A 21721-nucleotide genomic window follows, 5' to 3' on the forward strand; every position below is an offset into this window, starting at 1 on the left:
TCAGGAGAGTATAAGTCATTACCGAGCCCGCTTCCCTCCTTGTGCTTGCGTCGTTGTTCCCAACCGCTCGCTCTCGCTCGCAGCTCTCCGGTTATCGCGAAGGCCCATCTCACTCCGCACTACTCCGTACACGACCACGTAGAACACTAGCTCCAAAGAAACAAGATGCGGTTCCGGGCCGTTGCCGCTCTCGCTCTTGCGCTGCTCGTTGCCGGGCACGGCGCCGTCACCAGCTACGTCATTGACGGCACCGAATACCCCGGCTATGACCTTCAACCCGTCCAACAGCCCCGAGACGATCCAGTTCCAGTGGCCCAACTACGACCCGACCCTGAACGTGACCGACCCCAAGATGCGGTGCAACGGCGGGACCAGCGCCGCCCTCAGCGCGCCCATCGCGGCCGGCCAGAACATCACGGCCGTGTGGAAGCAGTGGACGCACGCGCAGGGGCCCGTCATGGTCTGGATGTACAAGTGCCCCGGCGACTTCGGGCCGTCGTGTACGGGCGACGGCAAGGGGTGGTTCAAGATCGACCAGTACGGCCTGGTGGGCGACAAGCTCGACTCGGAGAACTGGGGCACCGCCATCGTCATGAGGACGCTCCAGTGGAGCAGCAAGATCCCCGCCAACCTCGCCCCCGGCAACTACCTCATCCGCCCACGAGCTCCTGGCCCTGCACCAGGCCATCACGCCGCAGTTCTACGCCGAGTGCGCCCAGCTCGTCGTCTCCGGCAGCGGCAGCGCCACCCCTCCGTCCGACCACCTCTACAGCATCCCCGTCTACGCCCCCCAGGATGACCCCGGCATCACGGTAAGGCACATCCATTGCAACAATGAAATCTATTCTGGCCAGGTATTCCCTCGTTGGTGAAACCCTCCTGCTAATTCGGGTAAACAATGAATAGGTCGACATCTACAACGGTGGCCTTACGAGCTACACTCCCCCCGGCGGTGATGTCTGGTCTGGCTTCGAGTAAGAGGAAGAGACATGGGGGGTTGGACAATAATTAAGAAAGTTGTGGGTGTTGTTCATTCCAACTTTCGTATGGTCAGTGTGTTTGGGGTTGGGTTAAGAGAGCAAGGTAGTTTCCAGCACTTCATAGCGAATGGAACGTTGAACTTGGTGATTTTGATGGTCTCGCTCTTTGATAAATGCTTCGAGAATTAATTGTTTAAACTACCCTAACTTTGGCGTCCGCTTGACTCACTTAGGTTCACTACAGGCTATAGAAGCTGGGCAACATAACTTGTCTTCCATATGTCTACAGCTACGAATTTCGCAAGTATCTTAATAGTAGAGATGATAGCAATCTGTAGCAAGAATCATAATTTGCAAGACGACGACACCTATCAACTATCATCCGTTAACAACTTGAGCACTTACTATAGTTCCAGCCACCTGGAGCGGATATACCTGCAACTGCAAGATATGTGTAAGGAAAGAGAACCACGAACAAATAGGAGTGTAGCATTCAATTGTTAGTGAGTTAAGTCCAGACTATTTGCCCTTTACGCCGAAGTGCGAAGCTCCGTTCGCTTTTTAATGAATATGGTAGTTAATTACGTATTCGTATACGAGACTCGGTCAACTAAAGCTTCGCTTTCAAAGTCGTCAACTGGTCCTGGTTGGTTACTGTTGGTTGATAAACCGGTTACTACGAAGCTATGAGCATCCAGAGCTCGTCAGCCCGCTTGGCTCAGTGGTAGAGCGTGTCACTAGTAAATGCTAGGTCAATGACAAGGTCATCAGTTCGATTCTGATAGTGGGCATCCTTTTTTTCCAGAGCCGAGTTTGACTTCGATTTCTATTGAATTTTTTTTCCTCTTTCCTTCCATATATTATTATACCTCCATCACTGCCGTACTCTGTTCTCTATGTCGAATGCCCGGGGGAGCACCATTCCGTGGTGAGGAAGATTGGCGACAAAATGCAGGCGATATTATCTTGACATCATTTTTACAGCAACCACAATACGAAGGCGCGTCTCCGCTTGTCAGGCTCAAGGCATATTATTAATTAATTATTCTCCGAACATGCAAGCAAAATTCAAGAGGCAAAATCAACGTCTACATACGCCTGTTTATTTCCCCTGAAAGCGCCCACAATCCCCGTAGTAAGAGTTAGATTCCCAGGTACTTCGCATAACAGACCTCGCTTGCCCGCTCCCGCATCTCCTCCACATCCTCCTTGCTCCCCACATTGCGCTCCTCCCCCTCATCAGGAGACACCACTCCCGACCCAACCGGTGTAGGGGCGGCAGCCCGAGCCCGGCTGGCATCCGCACTGTCAGCGAAGCCCGTTGCCCGCTCCGCCGTCTTCTCTTCGCCCTCCTTGCCGCCGGCCTTCTCCTCCGCCTCCTCTTCCCCCTCGGCAGGAGGGATGTACCTCCTCAGCACGCGCCGCACGTACGCCGCGGGGACCCCCTCGTCCAGGGCGTCACGGATGCCCGCGTTCATGCGGTGCACGTACTCGTCGCGCGGCGGGTACCCGCCGCGGTTGCGCCGGGTGTCGACGTAGACGAGCATGGGGGTCGCCTTCCCCGCTCCTGCTCCTGCTTCTGCTGCTGCTGCTGCTGCGACGCCCCGTGGCGGTGATGTCGACGATGACGGGCTCGCGGGCCAAAACTCCACGGGGATGGTCTGCTTCTCGTAGGCGTACGGGACGCCCTCGTTGGCGTCGAGCCGGGCTTCGTCGTCGCGGGTGAGCTCGTAGACCAGACCCCAAACCTCGCCGTCGAGCTCTTGGCCGGCCTCCTGGCTGCCCGGGCCGCCGTCCTTGGCGCTCGGGGCGATGTTGGCGTAGCCGCGGGCGTTGATGAACCACTCGTAGCCGCGTAGGTGGCCTATGCCGACGTAAGTGGAGGAGGGGCAGCGGAGAGACATTTGCTGCTTCCACAGGTTGCTGCCGAAGGCGAAGTAGAGGGTTGGGGAAGTCATTTTTGGATGGTGTGGTGTTGCGTTATACTGGGTAGGTGATGCTGTTTGAAAGAAAAGAGGCTACTGCTGGTATGTGGAAGTTGGGTCTTTCCACGGTGGCGGGGCAGTGCAGGTTAACTATATTATAAGTTGAGTAAGTGTCAGTGGTGTTGGTGAGTCACAATGAAAAAAAAAGGGATTAAAAACGGACTGTTGGTTCACGTAGGAGGGCACGACTTGCATCTCAGGTAGAGACGGGATGTATTGTGGGGGCAGAGAACCAATTCGGAAGAGGCATACATCTGGCAAGTTGCAGGATCAGGATGCATGGAATTGGCTTTGTACCCTAACCCTGCAGTTTCGGGCAACTACATCGCCTCGGATGACGATAAAAAAGGGAGGGTAATGGATCCTAGAGACAATATCCAAGAAACGGAACAAAAAAGGCTCAGTCCCTGGTGAAGAACCCAGGACTTTCCACCCTCCGGTCCCCAACCAACCTTCAGAACAACAATAGTTTCCAATCATCCATGACCTGTCAGCTCCTACCTCTTCACACCCTCCCCCTCTCTTCCTTCCAACATCCTGCTGCCACATTTCGCAATCATCCGAACAAGGAACCTCCTTATGCCTGGCCATCCGCCCGGCCGGCGAGCCCCTTCCTTCGGGCCGCGTTCAGCGCCTTCAGCTTGGCCGTCCCGATGCCGGCAACGCCGTCCTTCTGGTTGTCGCCGAGCCAGGGCTTCTTGGAGTCGCCCAGAATGCTGCCGGCCAGGAAGTAGATGACCAGCCCGCAGATGATGAGGACGAAGGCGATCGGGTACATCCAGTGCACGACGTAGCCAAAGACCCGCGTGCCGATGATGACGCTCCAGAAGTTGGCCGTCAGCAGGTTGACGTCGAAGACGGCGGCGCTGCCCATGCGCAGGATCAGCGGGGCGATCGAGTAGAAGAGGCAGAGGCAGAGCGTGTAGCCGACCAGCCAGCCGGCGACCTTGCCGTTCCAGGTGGCGCCGTCGAAGGAGGAGCGGTCAAAGATGGCGGCCTGGACGCCGTTGATGCAGGCGCCAAAGATGCCGAGGAACGAGAGGACCTCGTAGACGGGCCGCTTGCTGACGAACCACTCCTCGAAGACATTGCTGATGCCGTACAGGGAGGCGCCGAGCAGGGCGAACAGATCACCCTTGAGCATGTCGCTGGCCGGCCCGCCGTTGGAGCCGGTGATGTGGTCGCTGGCGAGCAGGAGGCCCATGCCGCCGCAGCAAATGAGGATGCCGGCGATCTGGAGCCAGCGGTAGCGGACGCGGAGCAGGAAGAAGGACAGGGTGACGACGCAGACGATGGACCAGAAGTTGATGAGCTGGGCCGACAGGATGTTGGTGTACTTGTAGGCCAGCACGGTGAAGTAGTTGCCCTCGACGTCGAGGAAGGACAGGATGAAGTACTTCCAGCCGTCGCGCAGCACGATCGAGGCCCACTTGCGGGGGCCGTGCTGGCGCAGCGTGATTGGCAGCCAGATCAGGGTCAGGAGGGCATAGTTGAAGAGGGTCTGGAAGGCCGGGATGTTGGTGTGGACGCCGGCCAGGAAGCTGGTAAAGGTGTTGGTCGCCGTGATGCAGAGCGACAGGATCTGGCCGAGCGCGATGATGAGCCAGAAGTCGATCGTCAGGAGGTACGAGTACCAGTGCACGTTGCGCGACTCGAGCTCCGAGAGACCCGCGGCGACCGCGGCGGCTTCAGCGTCTGGGGAGGACGACGAGACGCACGTGGTGGTGCCGTAGTTGTCATCCTCCGTGCCCGGTTTGGTAAAGGCGGCCTCATTGGCCGGGGAGGACGTTTCGGCGACCATGATGTCGGCGTTGGTGTCGAGAGACTGATACCCCTGGGCGTGGGCGGTTTGCCCGAGAAGACCTAGCGTGGCGAGAATATGGTCGCGGAGGGTTTGAAGAAGTCCGGTCTCGCCGGGCATCAAAGCCTGGATCGGGTCACGATCGCAGGCACACTTTCCAAGACGGGAGTACGGCTCGTGGTTCACACGAAAGCCAAGTGTGAGAAACACCGCCTGTGAGTCTTTCTTACGACCCCTTTTGAGCAAGCGCAAAGACTCCAAGTCGCTTGCCGATCGGTTACTGCTGTAGGACTCGGCACATCAAGCCGTGCGCCGAGGAGGTGGCCAATTCGAGAAGCGCCGATCTCAAGGAGTACATAGGTAGATATGTATTAGAAAATTGTTGCGCAGAGCCGCAGGCTGCTTCGCGCGTGGTCGTGAATGTGGCGAATGCCGACAAAATCGAACCAGGCAGACGAGCAGGAACTGCGGATTGGCAATTCGGAGGGAAGTGAGCACGCAAGGGAAGGGGAAAAAAAAAACAGAAAAAAATTGATTCACAGGCCAGCGACTTACTGTACACTAGGACCGTGAGAGACAAAATTTGGAGTAGTCCAGCGAGAAGTGATAAGGTCGACCACAACGTGGGGTTGGAATTAGAAGTACGAAAAAGTCTGCTCTGCAATTACTCCTTCACGTTAGCGCGCTGCGGGGTTGGAGCCAAGTCGAGAACGGGCGCCGAGGGCCCACCCGGAGCACGGGGGCGCTGCGGGGCCGGAACCGGACGGCCCCGCAGGTTGCAGCTTGCACGTGGTTTTTCACCATCGCATCAATGTCTCAAGACGATCGCTCCAGGACGGCTTTGCTTGGTAGTCTCGAGTAGTGTATTGTGCTGCCTCCCGTACCGTGCTTTACCGCAAGAACCAACCTCGGCTGCGGCCCTTGCAAAGTAGGCATTGCTTGCTTATTGCCTCAGGTATGCGGTCCGCGTCCCTGGAGCCAATCCGACAACTGGGCTGCACCACACTCCAAGAAACATTAGGCAGGTACTTGCTAACTCGGTGGATTACAGACACTACGGAGTACGGATTGCAAAAACCAATAACCCTTTGCGCCAGCCACCAGCCTACTGGCTCCTGGGACACGAGACCCCGCGTTCCCACGCATATTACGCAAGAGCAACTCAGCCACTCAGCAACCGTTCTCTTCACCACATCTCATTCTTTCCCAAATTGGGCGCTTCGTCTTGCGACACCCTTGAAAGAACTGTCTCCTGAAGCCGCTCACCCAAGCGTCCTTACGGATTAAGTTGCAGTTGCTCTGAACCACAAGCGAGACGCCTCTTTCCCCATGCTCCCACTGCCCGACAAACTCTCCCATTCCTGACATCATGATTTACTCTGCTTGCATAGTGCACACATTGAGCGATGTCTGACTCCAGTTTTGTGCGTCGGAATCTGTTAAGCGTTATGGTCGAGAGAGACGCGGACTACACGAATTCCACTTTGAACCAGACATACTTGAGTAGTATGCAGCTTCCCAAGATTTATGGCCGTAATCGCGCCCTTAGTATTGAACAATAGAGGAGCTGGCTACGGCTCACATGGCCTTAGTGAGTTGGGCGATTGGTGGGGCGAGTTGGGCACAGGAGGTATCGTGAAAGGACAAGACTGAGACCAACAACACATGGCTGTGCCGGGCCTTGCGGTTGAAAAAATTAAATTTATGCAATAAAGATCAGATATCCTATACTCAAGTAATTAGTGTATGTTTTTTGACACAGTGTTGGGGAGCCGGCTCGACGTTATGTGGATGTCATGTTCGGTTCCGGGGAGCTGCGGCTTGGCTCAAGAACTATGGTTCGTTGTCACTATCCGAGCTGGGCCCTGGCTCGTTGTTGGGAGGTTCCGGTCCGGGGGTTTGGATGGGATATGGCCAAAGTCAGCCCCCCTCCCCACCCCCTTGCTCTCGGAGAAGTTATGTTCCTATTCGTTGAAAGATGCCGTCGGTGTCAGCACTGAGCCACTTGTAGTGTATGTCATTGTTACAAAGAAACGGGTAGTAAGCAACAAATCTTACCTCCAGACACAACTACCCAAGAGATACATGGTACCCACGTCCGCTCACTAGAAGACTGCTGCATGTTTGCTGAGAACATCAGACGAAACCCTGGTCTAACCCCAGAGCCAAAGGCGGCAAGGGAACGGAACGGTTCGAGCGGCCCCACTGCGAGGTCTTCCGGGTTCTGATGGAAGGCCCGATCCTCAGTTTGCCCGACCAGTTCCTGGCCCGTTCCAACGAGGAACAAGGTCGACGACACCGCCGGTGTCTGATAACTCGGTACATGTGTGTGCTAGGCATTCTTGATATCCGAATAGGCCTGTCGCTGTACTTTACCCTCACTTCAATTCGAAGGCTCGATCACTGTGGGGTAGGTGCCTTGCTAGGCTTCGGGAAGGCAAAACGAAGTCGAATCCTAGATCGATACGGAATGCTGCTCTTTGCCGTCTTACTAAGGCCTGGTCAGAGGTTGTCCTTACTCGGTGGCACGATCGCGTTGATGCAGAAGAAGATGAAACAACAGCAGAAACACCAAACCAAGGCTGAATGGTCATCCCCGGCAGCACGCCCACGTGTTCCTAGCCCAGGAAGCTTTCGACAAGCCAACAAAAACAGTAACCGGTTTGGCAGCAGTTTCCGTAAGATATCGTTGGTCTATGACGATGATTGCAGGTCCAGGAGGCTGATATCGAGGCCCTAATAACGGGTCGATCTTGCCTGAGCTCCCACTTCAACTTGCAATATGCATGCGAACGGTCCAAGTATCCCGAACTTTTGCTGCCCATCTCTCCACACCGTGTAAAGAATTTACGAACAAGACTGGCTGACAGACCAGCCTGGGAGGAGTGAGGTGACAACAGGATCAACAAGTACTTCGTTATGCTTATGTAAGGTCACAGCGACTTCTGTGGAAGAACAAGCTGGCATTCCTACATATATAAACCGAACGCTTTAAAATACCGTTTCATTTGAATCTTGCAAATAGATATTATCGACGACAGTACACTCCGTAGTGGAGTGCCAAATTGAACCAGACACACCTGACGTTCATGTATGTACGAATTACATACAGAGTAGTGACGCGGAATGTAGTGTAAGCGTAACGTACACTACCCTTGCAACAATCCCCTGGCTTTCCGGTACATAGTTACTCCGTACACTCCTTACCCTGGACAGCTGCGGAACCATCGTTGTCGAACAGTGGGGGGGCTATCCGAGCTGGTGCTTCGATTGTGACGGCTTCAACGATGTATGTACCTATGTATGTATGTACAGATTAGAATGGTGTGGACGGATACTCCGCCTTGAAGCCTAACCACGAAATGGAAAGCAGAGGAAAGCCACCAGGTGGCGGATGATGTAATGAAACGTCCAAGACGCTCCCGTCATCAAGGAAAGACCCCGATTACTGTGTAACGATTTCCGCCTTTCCACTCGCTAACGCTTTCCCAACAAACCTCCTGCTATCGGCCTGTGCTTTACAGTACCGCCGAGTTCCGACTGGATGCGGGACCTCAAACAACCTGATGTGCCCCCCCTTACATAATGTAAAAAATATGTATGTACAGTACTTCACACCCGCCTTATCCGCACCGGTCCATCGGCGTCGAGGTCTCGGGCCTCCTCAAACACTGCAGGTGATCATGCAAGCTCGGCCCCTCAAAGGTGGATGCTGAGAGTGCGCTCCTGTGCGTCACCTTTGCTTCGTCGCCATTCTTTGCCGATTTCCACAGGCGAGGGTTGCAGATCCCCATCGCACCAGACCTGAACTTCCGTGGCCAAGAAACGGCTCCATTGGAGCTTTGGCCAGCTGTTTCTTCCACCATCACACGCCCGTCGAAAAGGTCTCATTGAATCCCGCAGGCCGCCGATAGTGTTCTCGTCGCTGCGTGCCGATGCGGCCCACGTTGCTTTTACACCGGAAGCTCCCGACTTGCCGGCGTTGTCGCCGCAGAATCGACAGTGTGCTTAGCCGTCCCATAAATCGGTATCCCTTCTGGGCACGTTCTGGGATTGGCTGTTGGAAGAAACGACCTGCGACCTTGGAAGAATTGTGGCCTGTTACGGTTGAGGATGGGTTGGGCCTGTGGGTTGGGCGCCGTATGCTTGCTGGAAGGTGCCAGATTTTCGAAACTCTTTAGAAAACCGCCAATGACTGCATGTAGTGCGCTACTTAGGATGATGGCAAGAGCTACAAACTGGTTCGAAAAAATCGGGTTGAACTGTCCATATCCATATCCCTCCTTCCTCGCAGCAATCTTGCTAGGAGTATCCGTATTGGCGTGCTGAACCCGCCTCTGGACCCTGCTCCGTGTTGTTGCCGTTCCCGTGCGCCTTCGACGTGCCGAAAAGGGGATCGCACCCTTTTTTCGCAAGAGCGACCTCCACGTCAGGCAGATCGACCCACGTCCCCGTCCTTTGCGGCCGGGCCTAAGAACCTCCATCTCCCCGGTCCTTTCCTTCTGCCAACCCTCCACTCCTGGCTCGCGACTAAAAAAAAACCGCCCGCGCATTGAGCTGCGTGCCGAAGTTCCTGCTTTTCCCCTTTTCCCTTCCTTTTGGGGTCCTCTTGTCAATCTGTTCCGCCTAGATCTGTCTGGGTCCATTTGTTAAGCAAAAGGGCAGTCCTGACTTGCGGTAAGTGCGACTTGAAAACCACGCACGTTGGGGAGCACTGGGAAGCCCCGAATTATTATTTTTTTTCTCTCCCCCCCTGCTTTGCTGGTGCGCCACTTGCGGCCGGCCAAACTCTCATCAACTTTCGCGCACCTCAGCTCCCTCCCCCCCCTTTCCCAAAGCTCGGTGATCTCGGACCGCGCCGCAGAACCAGCGAGCGATTGTGGCCGACACATGCCGCTTCCGCGTCGCTTCAGCGCACCGCCCACTGCGTGCATTGCATCTTGCGTGTGCTAACATCATCGGCTGCAGAGCCAGCTGTCGAGCCGGAATCCTCCACACCTATCCAACACACAGCGCTATCAATAATCGTTGCGGCTTTCCGGTCTGCACGCCTCAAGACAGATACTCGTCATCATGTCGGGATACTACGAGCCCTCGCAATGGCCCTCCTCGGGCCAGTCCGGCTGGGACCACCAGACCCCGCCGCCTGCTCGTTCGGGTTTGTCCCCCCATTAGACGCGTCGGGTAACCTAGTCCAGGCTGACATGGTTCCGGCAAACAGGTGCTAGCTCCGCCGTCCCTCGCGAAGAGCCGACCGCCTTCGCCTACCAACTCGAGGGTATGTGATTGCACACTGCGCTTTTGATCCATAGTCAGTCGCTGCCGCCCTGGCCGACGCAGCCGTCACGACACGCAAAGATGGAATCGGCCAGTGGCAGGCAGGCGCCGAGAATGCTGTGTCATTTTATTAGAGAGGAAGCACGGCGCGCTGACTGACGGACTGATATTCAGAGGTCGACCGGGCCATCGACAATCTCGTAAAAAGCGGAAAGATGTTTGGAGGTCCCGGGGCCCGTCGTGAGTCCCTACCCTATCCTGGCCCTATCAGAATGTACCCAGCTTTTGGTAAGTATGCCCGGGACTGGCCGGGCCGCCATCGACGAGCCCGACCGACTGACCTTTTGACCCTTTAACGCTAGAAGGACGCCCGCCTGCCGCACCCGGTTCCCGTCCCCATTCCATGGCCGATTTTGGTGACGCCCGCGGCCCGCACCCGGGCGCGAACTTGCAGAACTTCTACGCCTCTCAGCGGCACCAGCCCTCGCGCGGCTCGAACGAGGCGGAACAGATGATTCAGGCCAAGAGGAGAATGGCGGCCGCCCAGCGGGAGCGCGACCTGCGGAATTACCATCAAGAGCAGCAATACAACCGAAGTAGGCCGCCCTCTTCTGTATAGCATCAGTCTTCCTACCAGAGAAAACAAAAATCATAGAGCTGCTTCCGGCCCTTCCCGGAGGTCAAAGCGCTTCTTTTTTTTCCAACCAATGTTGCACCACAAGTGCGGTTCGACGCCCAATGGTCCTGTGCTCTCTGAATTGTAAAGATGGACAGTCACTGGCGGAAATATCTATTACTGGTTGCTGGGCTACGAGACAAGAACGTCAAAGGAATCTAGGCTAACGTTGAGTTCTCTTCATAGCCGTTCTCGCCGATATGTCGTACGGTGGCAATAAGCCGGATCGCACCATGAGCCCGGGTAGCTTGTCCGAGGAGGATCGCCGCAAGCTCATCGCTCAGCAGCGTAGCGCCTTGTACGGAGAGGGCCCGTATCCCGAGGGCGCCGGCTACGTTGACGAAACGGGCACTCCGCGGCCCGGTCTCCCTGGACCCCAGGTTGGGCCGGCCGGTCTGCGCGGACACTCCCCGCTGGCTTACGAATACGGACGCGCCCCCCCCGTCCACCCTGACGCGGGCGCTCAAGTTGCTGCTGAAGGCGGCCAGGGGTCGCAGTCCGCTGGAACTAACGAGCAAGCCCGAGCCAACAGCAACTCTAGCCCTCAGTCCAACCCCGGAGGCAAGAGCGTGTTTGATACGACGGCGGCCCAGCAGTCGAACCGCACCAGCGTCTCGTCCCCGGGAGGGTCTCCGCCCCGCCAGGGCGCTCCGGGCAGCAAGCCTTCCCAGAGCTCGGTTGCTCCTATCGGCACCCGGCCCTCCGTTTCTGGCGCCCCGGCGAATCCTGCCCTGAACAAACGGTCCACCACGCCGCTGGCGTCCCCGCTTAGCCAGGGTTACAACGCATCTGGCAACGAGGAGAGCGGTCCTTCGGGCAGCGCCGCCCCCCCCAACACGTCGGCGCCGGCGACTGAGGGTGCCAATGTTGGTCTCTCCGGCTGGGGTGCCCGCCCCAACGGCTGGGGTAGCAAGCCTGGTCTCAGCGGTGTTCAGGCGAGTGTCTGGGGCTGAAATTTCATTTGGTTTGTCACCTGCACCGGCAACACACAGGGTAGCGTTTCGGATATGGAGTCCTAGGAGTCTCGTTTATCAGGATGGCGCGGGTTGAGCAAGGTTGCACGGACATCAACAGGGTGGCGTGGTTAAAAGCAAGAAATGGTGTTGGTTTTTTTTCTTCGTTTCCTTGATTCGGGCAGAGGACTGGCATACTTTGTTGGGATCGGCACGGCGGGAGTAGGCAGGAGGCTGAGCCTTGATCATTCATGCTTACGCACACAAGAGATGGAATTTTGGGAAAACTGCGGAAGGGAGGAATGGGCATTACGGGGCAGTGGGATTGTCGCGGTTGGCTTGGTTTTCCAGTGCATTGGCGTTGGTCGGTCTTGGGCGCCTAGCCAGTCTTTGACTGCCTGGAACATGGGCATGGAGCGTCTTCCCCGGGGACCGCCACGACATGGCAAGCGACAACAACAACACGTTTAAGTTTCCCGGACATGGATGGTAGTCCACTGCGTGTTGGCATTCACCTACCCTTGTTTTGCCTGGGCTGCGAGGAAGCAACAAGACTGAAGGCGAGGCGCTTGTCAAGACGACTGATCAACCAGCAAGGCCAGGAACCAACCTCACAGCCTACGTCTCCATGGGCTTTCTTTCGGCTGCGTTGATATATAGGGAACAATCACGGGATGGGACGGCGCCAAAACCCCTTGTTTTGGCACAATCTGGCGAAGACGGAACGGAGCAGGTTATTACGGAGCGGAGTGGCGGTTGGACGGGCTTTCACCACAATGACGGAAGGGATTGGGCGAGCTTGCGCAATTTCTTATCTGGTAAGAGGGGGTGTTGGGAGACACTTTTTCCATTTTGAACCGGGTGAGGGTGGATGGTTGGCGGGCTTCTCTGGGGTTATCGTTTGGCGTTTGCGTTTCTCTATTTCCGACACTACACTGCATGCAAGATCCCTCGTTGACACTTCACACCATCTATACACTCTTACCTAGTGTCTCTACCCGTGGGTTATTACCCTTAATATACATCTCGTCGTCCCTTAGGCTATTTTGTTCCAGATGAGTTTAGTTGCTCGTTGTCTAGGAACCTCAAGGAGGTGTGGTGCAAGGTTTGAATGGCCGGATAGAGGAGAATCTTGAGGGTGACCAGGCGGTCCCGGCAGAGTACCTATGGATTCAACAAGGGGGAAAGGACGACGTGGTGGTGGAAAACGAGAGGAGGGATTGAGTGAGCGAGAAGGTTACGGAGTCGGAGTCGTATGGGGTCGGGAAATCAGAACACGAGAGAGGTTGGAGGATTTGCGAACGAATTATATATTGGATTCCTCATTCTTATTACATTGGTATCTTAGACTTCCTCTCTCTCTTCTTTTTTTTTTTTTTTTTATCTCTTGTTTCAAGGCCTCTCTCTTCTTCCTCTTCTCTTTCCCCCTGATGGCCCATATAGCGCCGGCAGTGCGGTGTCCGTTGGTTGGTCGGATTCTCTAGCAAGCACACGTACCATGTACGAATGTACAGTGCGTGGTCGTGTGTACACCAACCCCCCCCCCACCCCCTCCTCTTTTTTTCATTTTGTTTTTTGGATCTCACTCGATATAGGTCAGCGTGCCGTTGTTGTTGCCTATCCTCTCGTCCAGGATGATGGAGCTCCCGACCCAGCGGCCGTCGCGGAGCAGCTCGCCGTCGAGCCTGCTGCCGCCGTCGGAGAGCCGGAGGTTGCGCGCCGAGGAGGCAAGGGTGCTGGCGTTATTGTTGTTGTTGCCCTCGTTGCTGCCGCGGCCGGGAATCTGGAGGACCTGGCCGGGGTAGATGAGGTCCGGGTTGGCGATGTTGTTGAGGCGCGCAATCTCCTCGAACGAGGTCCCGAAGCGGGCGGCGATCTGGCGGAGGGTGTCGCCGGGCTGGACCGTGGCGGTCGACTGGGCGCCGCTGTTGTTGTTGTTGTTGTTGTTGTTGTTGTGCCTCGAGACCCAGCGGAAGCTGCCCTGGTCGTTCTCGATGATCTTGGCCAGGCTGATGCTGCTGGCCTGGTACGAGCCGTCGAGGCGCTGGCAGGAGGCGTGCAGCAGGTACTCGCCGTGGGCGTCGAGGCGGACGTCGCGCGAGGAGGCGCTGAAGCCGCCGGCGTAGCTGATGCCGCGGTCGCTACGGCGCTCGTCGTAGTGCTGCGGGCGGTGGTGCTTCTCTTCCTCCTTGCGCCTCCGCTCCTCCTCCTCCCTCCGCTTGCGCTCCTCCTCTTCCTTCTTCTTCTTCTCCTTCTCCTCGTCCCGGTGTTCCTTCCAATCCGACACTCCGTCTTGGATCTTGTGCCCGGCAATGGCACCGGCAATGGCACCGATCACGGCTTGGGACCAGTTAGGCCTGTGTCCATACAACAATATTACCGAGGAAGAAGAAAGGGGAAGACTGGGTGATGTGACACGTACTGCTCGTCTTGCTGTGGCCCGTCAGCTTGCCGCCGATCTTGTTACCGCCCACGGCGCCGGCAATACCGCCGCCCACGGCGCCCAGAAAGCCGCGCTCGCCGTCCTGGCCGTCCTCCTGGGGCGCGTTATAAGACTCGCGGCCGGGCTGCCCCTGCGGAGGGTATTGCTGCTGCTGCTGAGCGCTGGCGTAGTAGGAGGCCGCCTCTCCCTGGCCGTACCCCTGAGGGTGGTTGTTGCCGCTGTGGATGTTGTGGAAAGTCATTGTGGATGATGTGTTGACGATGATGATGTTATTATTGGTGACACCGTCTGGGAGCGAGTTGCCTTTGAAGGATGGAGGATGGATGAAGGGGGGTTGTTCTTGTTCGCGTTGTTGGAGACCAAGGGACTGCTGAGTGGACATGACCACGTCGGACCGCCTCCCTTTATATACTCCTAAACGGGCTCCATCTGGGAGAGACCATCGTGGCTCTGCTTCTCGGGCTTCTTCAGAACCCCCCCCCTTTCCTTCGTGTGGATGTAGGCGCCCAAACTGCTTGCGCCCTGCGCACCCCGCATCCCGCTGGGCATCGCCGCAGCTCAGGTCGGGCAACGACCTCTCGGGTCCCACTCTCGGCCCACTTTGGCAGATCCAAGCCACCTTGGGCAGACCCTTTGTGCTTGGTTGTGCTTGGGATGGGCCCGCGACGGTGGATACTGAGACGCGTCTTGCGGCTGTGACTTGGGACGACCCAAGAGTCTTGGCTTCCGCGTTATCCGCCGCCGTGCCGTCGGCTGCCTGTATGCGTACTTGGCAATGCCATGGGCGATGTAGTGTATACGGCACACAAAGCCGCAGATGGAAGAGGGGGCCTAAGAGAGGGGGGAACCATCTGGAGCTTTCCCCATAAGGAGAAGCTCCTCCGTACCTCTCCACTGTCGCGGAGCTTTCTGCGGAGCGTCTCGGCTGCCATTTGTTTGTGGTGGTCGAGTTGGCCGGCACTGGGACCCCCCCTACAAAGTGGAACTCACCGCCGTTTCCACCGCGTAAGCCACCCGAGTCGCGCGAAATCTGTACTATGTACGCAATTAGTGCACCTACTACTCTGCTCAAGGAGCCACTCAATCATGAATAAAAAAAAAAAAAAAAACAACAACAGAGAAGTACAAAGCAGAATCTCTCTGTCTCTCAAGAAATCCAAAATCATTTAATTGAGTTGACGAGGGAGCAAGGCCGGGCAACTTGCCGCTTCGCAAGTGCGAGTCAGCCTCTGGTGAACCTTAAAAGGGGCGCTCTACCGGTGAGAGACCGTCTCACTTGAAGCTTCGTTTCAGCTCTTTTGCCGTCCTTTCCCGCATCGTTCTGGAAGACGCCGAGCGAACTTGACACCTGTGGCGGCTACTGTCAAAGCTGCAACATCGGATCGGGACTTGCGGGGCTCCAAATCGGAGCTCCGGAGACGGCCGCTGCGATGGCCCCATAGTTATCTGCTGTGCCCGGACCCACTCGGTCGGCAATCGGTCAGCCGAAGCAACCACAGCAGTTAAGGCCGGCGAGGTGATCAGGAATTGGGGTCGCACAACGAAGTGTCGGGAAGTACCTCTGGTTTGACTAGGTCTGAATTTCTTTTTTTGTCTTTTTGTCTTTTTGTCTTTTTGTCTTTTTGTCTTTTTGTCTTTTTGTCTTTTTGTCTTTTTGTCTTTCTTTTTGTCTTTTTGTCTTGTTGGCTTCAGGCCTGTTTAGATGGATACGACGCCCGCGACCTTGGTACGGGTCAAGCTGGCACGAACTCTACTTCCTTTTGATGACGGCGGCACAGTCGCATCAGCGGTTTGAGAAGCCGCGCCGAATCTCAGGAATACAGCTCATCCGGGCTTCAGGGACAACACCAAGTATGGGGAGGGTTCAGCTCATTCCGCCAACTAGCAAGGGTCTTTCATAAACACCTCTCGTATGCTCAGGTAGGTACGAAAATGCGCAGTCGAATCGCGGAAGGAGAGAGGAGGCACACTCCCGAGATCTCAACATATACACTTACACATACACAGAGGGAGAAAGAGAAGTGTGTGAGAGAAGAGCGGAGAAAAAAAAAAAAGAGGACACGCACACACACACACTCTCTCCGCTCAATCACAGCAAGGCCCCGACAGCGACGTGAACGACTGTCACCACGACAACCACCATCGAGAGCATCCCGGCCTGGACGACATCTCCCCTGCCCATGCCCGCCACCGGCGCCGCGGCGGCGATCGAGGACGTGGTCGAGACCTCGGCAGCACCCTCCTCCTCAGGGACCGGATCGTCCTCGCGCTGGGACAGGGCCTCGGTCGGCACCGGCGTGTAGTTGGGATCCGTGTTGCTGTACGAGTAGGTGAAGTAGTCGTCGCAGCCTTCATAGCACGTGTAGGTGCCGTGGAAGACGGTCCACGAGACCTGCGGGGCCTGGGCGAAGAGGGTGTCGCGGGCGGCGTCCCAGACGGCCGTCGTGCTGCCGTACGTCTCGCCCTGCCGCTTGGCCCGGGCCCGGGCCCGGGCCCGGCGGTCCCACACGCGCGAGTCGCTGTACAGGCCCAGCGTGACCGTCTCGCCGTCGAGCTGCGACACGCCAGTCGCGACGCACCACGGGAGCGGGTAGACGAAGACGGCCTGGCTGGTCCCGTCATGCACCGTCTTGGTGGTGCTGAGCAGGCTGTAGGTGAAGGGGACGGCGCTGCTGCTGCCGCCGCCGCTGCCGCCTCCGAACGCGGCCGGGCAGCACGTCTGCGCCGTGGCGTACACGTCAAAGGTTTCGGTCTTGGAGCTTGCGTAGCGCGGGAGGTCGAACGGCTTGTCCGTGTGCGAGTGCGCGGGCGTGTACCCGACCGGGCAGGCCGAGTAGAAGGTCTTGGGCCCGCCGTCGCTCGAGATGAACGAGTCGGTCGGGTAGCATGCGGTATCCGACGGGTTAGGCTCGCCGGCGCCCGTGTAGGTGCAGTCCAGCCAGGGCGGCCTGTCCCCGTTCTCGTAGAGGTAGCAGCTGGCCGACACGAGCCAGAGGTTGGACTGGTCGAGGCAGGACGCCGCGGGCGTGAACCGGGTGATGGGGGCCTCGGGGGGCGGGACGTAAGTGCCCGTCGGGGCTGGCGTGGGCGTCGGGCTGCCGTTCAGCGGGTTGGACTCGGTCGGACAGGCGCCGTAGCAGGTCGAAGTCGTGCCGGCCGCGCGGTCGGGATAGAGGTACTTGAGAATGACGGCCGGTTCCGCGACGAGGAAGTCGTGGTCGTAGTCCCATGCCACCTCGGTGGTCGAGAGCGGCGAGGTCTTGACCGTCAAGGTCACCTGCTGATCCGAGAACTCCTTAATGGAGGCGGCCTTGCACATGCCGACGGTGGTATAAGTGACGGGGTACGTGGTACCGCCGATGACGCTGGGGACGGGCGTCGGGACGGTGTTGCCCACGCCAAAGTCATAGGCACTGTCACCGTCAGTTAGCCGCTGCAGTCCTCCCAGCCCCCCACCCCCCCTCAGGGGACTATGTGTAGCTCACGTTGGACAGCAGGTAGACCCGACAATAGTGATCCCGTCAAGCCACGGGATCGTGCTGGTCTCGGCAACTGTCATGCCCTCGGGACAATCGCTGTATGCGGTGCCGGAAGGCGTCTCCCGGGCGTAGGCGTAGCACGAAAAGGCATCGGAGCTTGGGTTTTCGAGTGTGACGGGGCCCAGTCGCGCAAAGGGACAGTTCTCGAGCGTGACGGCTTCCGTCGGGTGCGACGAGAATGGCGGGTAGTAGGTGTTGCACCAGTAACCCGGCGGGCGAACTTCGAACCATAGGTTCGACGGCGCAAAACACGCCGGGTCCAGATGGGCCGACGTCGTCACGGTGGCCATGCTGGTCCAGCTATTGAATCGTCGAGGTGCGCTCTCGACAATGACCGCGCCGGGAGAGGGGAGCAACAGAGGGGCGCGAGTTGCAAGGCATCAGCAAAGGTCGCGAAGCACCTGCTTGAAGTAATCCGTACTTGTAGCAGATCACGGCCCTCGGCTGGGCGGCCGGCATTTTCCCAAGTCCGGCTCTCTCTAGGTCGCAATCATTCTTAAAAGTATGGATTACTCTAGTAGGTGTGCTTTGGGAAGCCCTTCCTGCCGTTGTATGGTTCGGATTAATGCTTGCAGGCTCAACCCCCGAGCTTCATTCGCTGCCGGAAAAGAAGGATCCTCTTGGCATGGCGTGTCAAATGGCAAGCCCGGGCCAGAATACGAACCAGGCCTATCAGGCAACTGCCAATCCGGCCATGGCGGCCTTCATAACGCCATTTAGTAGGTGGGTGGTAAGGTTGCAGGCAATAAATCGCCCAGGAACGCATTAGGGTACGGATTACGGATTACATGGGCACCTTTGGGGAAGCGTAGTGAGCATTGAATCTCGCAAGATTTCCGAGAAGGGCCTGCTTTTTGGCATCGCGGTCAATCGAAACCGGTTTACGCTGGCACGAACCGAGACTCACATGCAAGACATTTCGGCGGATGCTTGGGACAACATGATAGCGACGCGACGGGGCAGATTTTGCCGTTTTACCTCGAGGCCAACCCCCCATCGGGCTCGGCGCCAACCACCATCACGAGCACCAACGTCGACGACGTCACAGCCAAGGACGACGCGGACTCCGAATCCTGGCGCCGAACTACTCATCGCCCTTGTCGACCGCGGCACGCCGCATGTCTGCAGGATCCTCAACGCGCCCGTTTGGGGTGAGGTGGCGGGGGCCGATTGCAGGTCTGGCCCAGAGGACGAGTTACAGCGTCGTCCACACGGCCAAGGACAGCGAGCCGTTCTCCTTCCCTTGCTTCGTGAGCGGAGAGGGAATCACCATGGACGGCCTCGGAGGAGGGCTGTGATCTGCGAACGGGCCTCTCTGCAAAGCGGCTGGCATCGACTTTCGCATGTAAGCTGGCCGGCTTGCGACGGAAATGGCCGCTTCGCCGATGACAATTGCACCTTGGAGAAGATTGGCAGATGCTGAGAGCTTCCTTGCCGACCAATACCCGAGGTTCTTCTTCACGACGTCACCAACAAAGGACCGGGTATGTTGGCCTGTCGACGGGGGAAGGAACGCGGAATGCACGAACCAATGCCCGCCTAAACAATACGAGGAAGGGGAGCCCTCAAAGCGAGTCTCGCCGAACACGAGATCACCTTGTTTAGGCTCCTATATAGTTTCGTGATGCGTATGGTTTGTTGGCGCAGAGCGCTCGAGCTCCGAACCCTTCGTTCGGATGGCGGCGACAAGGCGTATCATCTACCTTCAGCTTTACCTTCCATTATGCTGGAAGACCGGTGTATGGTCTCCGTCTCCGGAGACCAGGGCCTGGAACACGGCTTCTCCCGTCGTCCTCAAAGGGTAGAGAAGTTGGAGAGTTGGCTTGTAATCCGTAGTTGTCGCCTTTGTAGCCTGTAAACGTCAGTTCCAGGAACCCTTAACCACCGATTGGACCCTTTACGTTGGATCCTTTGCGCAGCCACTCAGAAGGCCACAGCAGCAAGCCCTGCTGACCATGGCTCCACCGCTGCGTGCCTATGCGTGGCGAGCCGTTCCTGGGCCCAGGCATGTCAACCCAGCCGCGTGGTCAGCTTCCCCGCGCCAGGGGGAACCCAGGCACCTCTCAGCCCTCTCTACCGTTTTGAATGGTGGGAGCTGCGGGATGAGCGGCGATGTGCCTCCAGAGTACCGGAGTAATATTCTTAAAAAAAAGTCCAATCATACGGTTGCCTGTCTTAACAGGTAGCAATCCGGGTTATGTGTAAGGAAATGTGGCATATTTTCATCGACAGGGCGGATAGAGTTTCTAGCTGTCTGGAAGATGCAGAAGATCGAAAAGGTTAGCTCCCGCTCCCCTCTACAATCACCCCTCAAATGCAAACAGGGCTGGTCGCGTAACTATCCCTAATTTTACGTATGTAGTTTGTGTTTTTTTGTTCCTGTTCTTTTCTTTATTTCAGAACAAGGAAAGCATCTCGTTTCGGCACTCGCAGACTCGCAAAACACTGCAGCCTATCTAACCAACGAACAATGGTGCCTCGGCGCATCCATGCCTGAGCCAGGACCGCAGCTCAGGCCCAAGGCTTGGAACCGCGCTTTTCCTAAAGCGCTTGCGGTCGCGGACCTGAGGACCCCGAAGAACGTGCGGACGATGGGCTCCGCAAAGGGTTAGGAGTCTACGGATACTGTATTGTATATATATATATATACATATTCATGCGTGGTAGTCGCCATTTCACTGGTCGCATCGGCGCATTCCCGGCGGCAAGTGAAGGGACATTGTCGGGTTTGGTGAACCTGGTTCCGGTCAACCACGAATGGGAAATACCCAAAGCATCGAACATCTCGATCAGTCCGTTTTCTAGAAACAGAAATAGACGTGTTGGGTTACTTTGCGCCAGTCGGAAATATATGATGGTGGCATCTGATGTACGGAGGTCCTTTGGTCGTAGTTCTATATCCGTACTCGGTGCCCTCCCGTGATCGGGACGGGGAACAAACTTGTTGGCCTGGGAGCACATCACTTGCACCGTGTCAAAGGGACAGCACGACTGGATTACACAACACTATTCATGAACTCGGTGGACGAGAGGGTGCAGTGCCAATCTAGCTTTGCGCAGGACTTACAATGTATATTCGCACACGATCCCAATGTCTTGCCGTCGCCGATTGCGGGGGGAGGCGGGGGACTCCGTGCACTAGTTGTGGAGAAGCCTGGGACGGGGGGCATGGACGCGCGACGGACAGGACGGGAAGAAATTCCATAGCAAACACGCATCGCAGCTTCTAGGAACGGTGGGGCCGCACTGGCCGCACATGATGAACTGAGCCCGTTGGAATACTAAAGGTGAAGGCCCGTTGCTTTACGGATAGTGTACTGCTTGGCAGGGAATCGATGCTTCCCACACTCGACCGGCTAGGTTTAGTCGGACCATCTTTGATAGTGGCATTGAATATACAGATTATAGCTTTGAGGTCGAAGATAAGGTCATCCAGGTACGAGCACACTACTGCTGCTGGAGCTACTCAGGCGCGGTCGCAGCTGTCACGCTCGCGTGCAATGATTGAGCGATTCTGTGACAATGAAGAAACACGTGGTTGGCTATCGAAATGGTTTGGGCCAGTGGCATGACGGCTTTGCCAGCAAGGTACCCCGGCTGCCAGGGCGAAGGCTAGCCGCGGGGGTTCAGGCCTTGCATCCTGCTGCTACCACTCATGAACGACAGTCCTCGCTGCTCTCGGTCAAGGCGACGACGGCAGCATTGAGTGAACAACCGGCCGCTCTCGATGGGGTCGAATTGGGACAGATTCTGCGGCATTGTCACATCGTGCAATGGGACAGGATCGGATTGAGCAGATATTCCGAAGATGTCAAGGCTTAAAAGGGCTCGGGAGCCTGGGAACACAGTGTGAGCCGCAATGAGACCAATTACCTTGGGGTATGTATGTACGGATTACATACCTAGCTTCCACATCCCAGTTCGTGGGCGATTACGGAGTAGACTACTGTTCGTAGTTGGAGATCAAGCACTAGTAACCGAAGGGAGGTTCAACAGAGAAGCGAGATGCGCAAGGCGCACCTGTTCCTGCTAGCAATCGGGGCACCCCCTTTCGGGTCGGCGGACCC

At 56.9% G+C, this 21721-nt stretch overlaps 8 protein-coding genes and 1 non-coding gene across 9 annotated transcripts; 4 read left to right on the top strand and 5 right to left on the bottom strand.

Moving 5' to 3' along the window:
- Positions 1–165: 165 nt before the first annotated feature.
- P884DRAFT_312595 (glycoside hydrolase) lies at positions 166–1127 on the top strand (the record flags this gene model as incomplete). Its single annotated transcript, XM_069445216.1, has 4 exons — positions 166–279; positions 311–589; positions 666–812; positions 907–1127. The coding sequence occupies 4 exons, from the start codon at positions 166–168 to the stop codon at positions 976–978; spliced, it is 612 nt and encodes a 203-aa protein (XP_069295724.1). The 3' UTR covers positions 979–1127.
- A 560-nt stretch (positions 1128–1687) lies between these two features.
- Positions 1688–1771, top strand: P884DRAFT_t131. Its single transcript has one exon. It is a non-coding gene; the product is annotated as a tRNA-Thr (tRNA).
- Positions 1772–2005: 234 nt separating this feature from the next.
- On the bottom strand, positions 2006–3102 carry P884DRAFT_262340 (uncharacterized protein). Its single transcript, XM_069441649.1, has one exon. The coding sequence runs from the start codon at positions 2936–2938 to the stop codon at positions 2123–2125; it is 816 nt and encodes a 271-aa protein (XP_069295725.1). The 5' UTR covers positions 2939–3102; the 3' UTR covers positions 2006–2122.
- Positions 3103–3173: 71 nt separating this feature from the next.
- Positions 3174–5360, bottom strand: P884DRAFT_262341 (uncharacterized protein). Its single transcript, XM_069441650.1, has one exon. The coding sequence runs from the start codon at positions 4884–4886 to the stop codon at positions 3543–3545; it is 1344 nt and encodes a 447-aa protein (XP_069295726.1). The 5' UTR covers positions 4887–5360; the 3' UTR covers positions 3174–3542.
- Positions 5361–6348: 988 nt separating this feature from the next.
- P884DRAFT_312600 (uncharacterized protein) lies at positions 6349–7744 on the top strand (the record flags this gene model as incomplete). Its single annotated transcript, XM_069445218.1, has 5 exons — positions 6349–6361; positions 6691–6806; positions 6907–7091; positions 7263–7380; positions 7479–7744. The coding sequence occupies 5 exons, from the start codon at positions 6349–6351 to the stop codon at positions 7653–7655; spliced, it is 609 nt and encodes a 202-aa protein (XP_069295727.1). The 3' UTR covers positions 7656–7744.
- Positions 7745–9763: 2019 nt separating this feature from the next.
- P884DRAFT_286573 (uncharacterized protein) lies at positions 9764–11672 on the top strand (the record flags this gene model as incomplete). Its single annotated transcript, XM_069443842.1, has 5 exons — positions 9764–9924; positions 9988–10044; positions 10218–10331; positions 10409–10639; positions 10906–11672. The coding sequence occupies exons 1-5, from the start codon at positions 9840–9842 to the stop codon at positions 11670–11672; spliced, it is 1254 nt and encodes a 417-aa protein (XP_069295728.1). The 5' UTR covers positions 9764–9839.
- Positions 11673–13254: 1582 nt separating this feature from the next.
- On the bottom strand, positions 13255–14356 carry P884DRAFT_205879 (CVNH domain-containing protein; the record flags this gene model as incomplete). The annotated part of the gene is made up of 2 exons (XM_069438683.1): positions 13255–14012; positions 14095–14356. The coding sequence occupies 2 exons, from the start codon at positions 14354–14356 to the stop codon at positions 13255–13257; spliced, it is 1020 nt and encodes a 339-aa protein (XP_069295729.1).
- Positions 14357–15806: 1450 nt separating this feature from the next.
- On the bottom strand, positions 15807–18206 carry P884DRAFT_293660 (uncharacterized protein). The gene is made up of 2 exons (XM_069444232.1): positions 17601–18206; positions 15807–17528 (listed from the first exon to the last, which is right to left on the bottom strand). The coding sequence occupies exons 1-2, from the start codon at positions 17942–17944 to the stop codon at positions 16205–16207; spliced, it is 1668 nt and encodes a 555-aa protein (XP_069295730.1). The 5' UTR covers positions 17945–18206; the 3' UTR covers positions 15807–16204.
- A 643-nt stretch (positions 18207–18849) lies between these two features.
- P884DRAFT_206025 (uncharacterized protein) lies at positions 18850–19663 on the bottom strand (the record flags this gene model as incomplete). Its single annotated transcript, XM_069438691.1, has 3 exons — positions 18850–19193; positions 19370–19447; positions 19537–19663. The coding sequence occupies 3 exons, from the start codon at positions 19661–19663 to the stop codon at positions 18850–18852; spliced, it is 549 nt and encodes a 182-aa protein (XP_069295731.1).
- Between the last annotated feature and the right edge of the window lie 2058 nt (positions 19664–21721).

Source organism: Thermothelomyces heterothallicus (assembly GCF_042370625.1).
Source record: "Thermothelomyces heterothallicus CBS 202.75 unplaced genomic scaffold P884_scaffold_20, whole genome shotgun sequence".
NCBI lineage: Eukaryota > Fungi > Ascomycota > Sordariomycetes > Sordariales > Chaetomiaceae > Thermothelomyces > Thermothelomyces heterothallicus.

What these genes read in the sequence shown, in the direction of transcription:
- P884DRAFT_262340 (XM_069441649.1), bottom strand. Translation starts at nt 2,938, where the DNA reads ATGACTTCCCCAACCCTCTACTTCGCCTTCGGCAGCAACCTGTGGAAG.
- P884DRAFT_262341 (XM_069441650.1), bottom strand. Translation starts at nt 4,886, where the DNA reads ATGCCCGGCGAGACCGGACTTCTTCAAACCCTCCGCGACCATATTCTC.
- P884DRAFT_293660 (XM_069444232.1), bottom strand. Translation starts at nt 17,944, where the DNA reads ATGGCCACCGTGACGACGTCGGCCCATCTGGACCCGGCGTGTTTTGCG. An exon ending in GGGTCTACCTGCTGTCCAAC is followed by an intron (nt 17,529 to 17,600) that starts GTGAGCTACACA and finishes TGACGGTGACAG; the next exon opens with TGCCTATGACTTTGGCGTGG.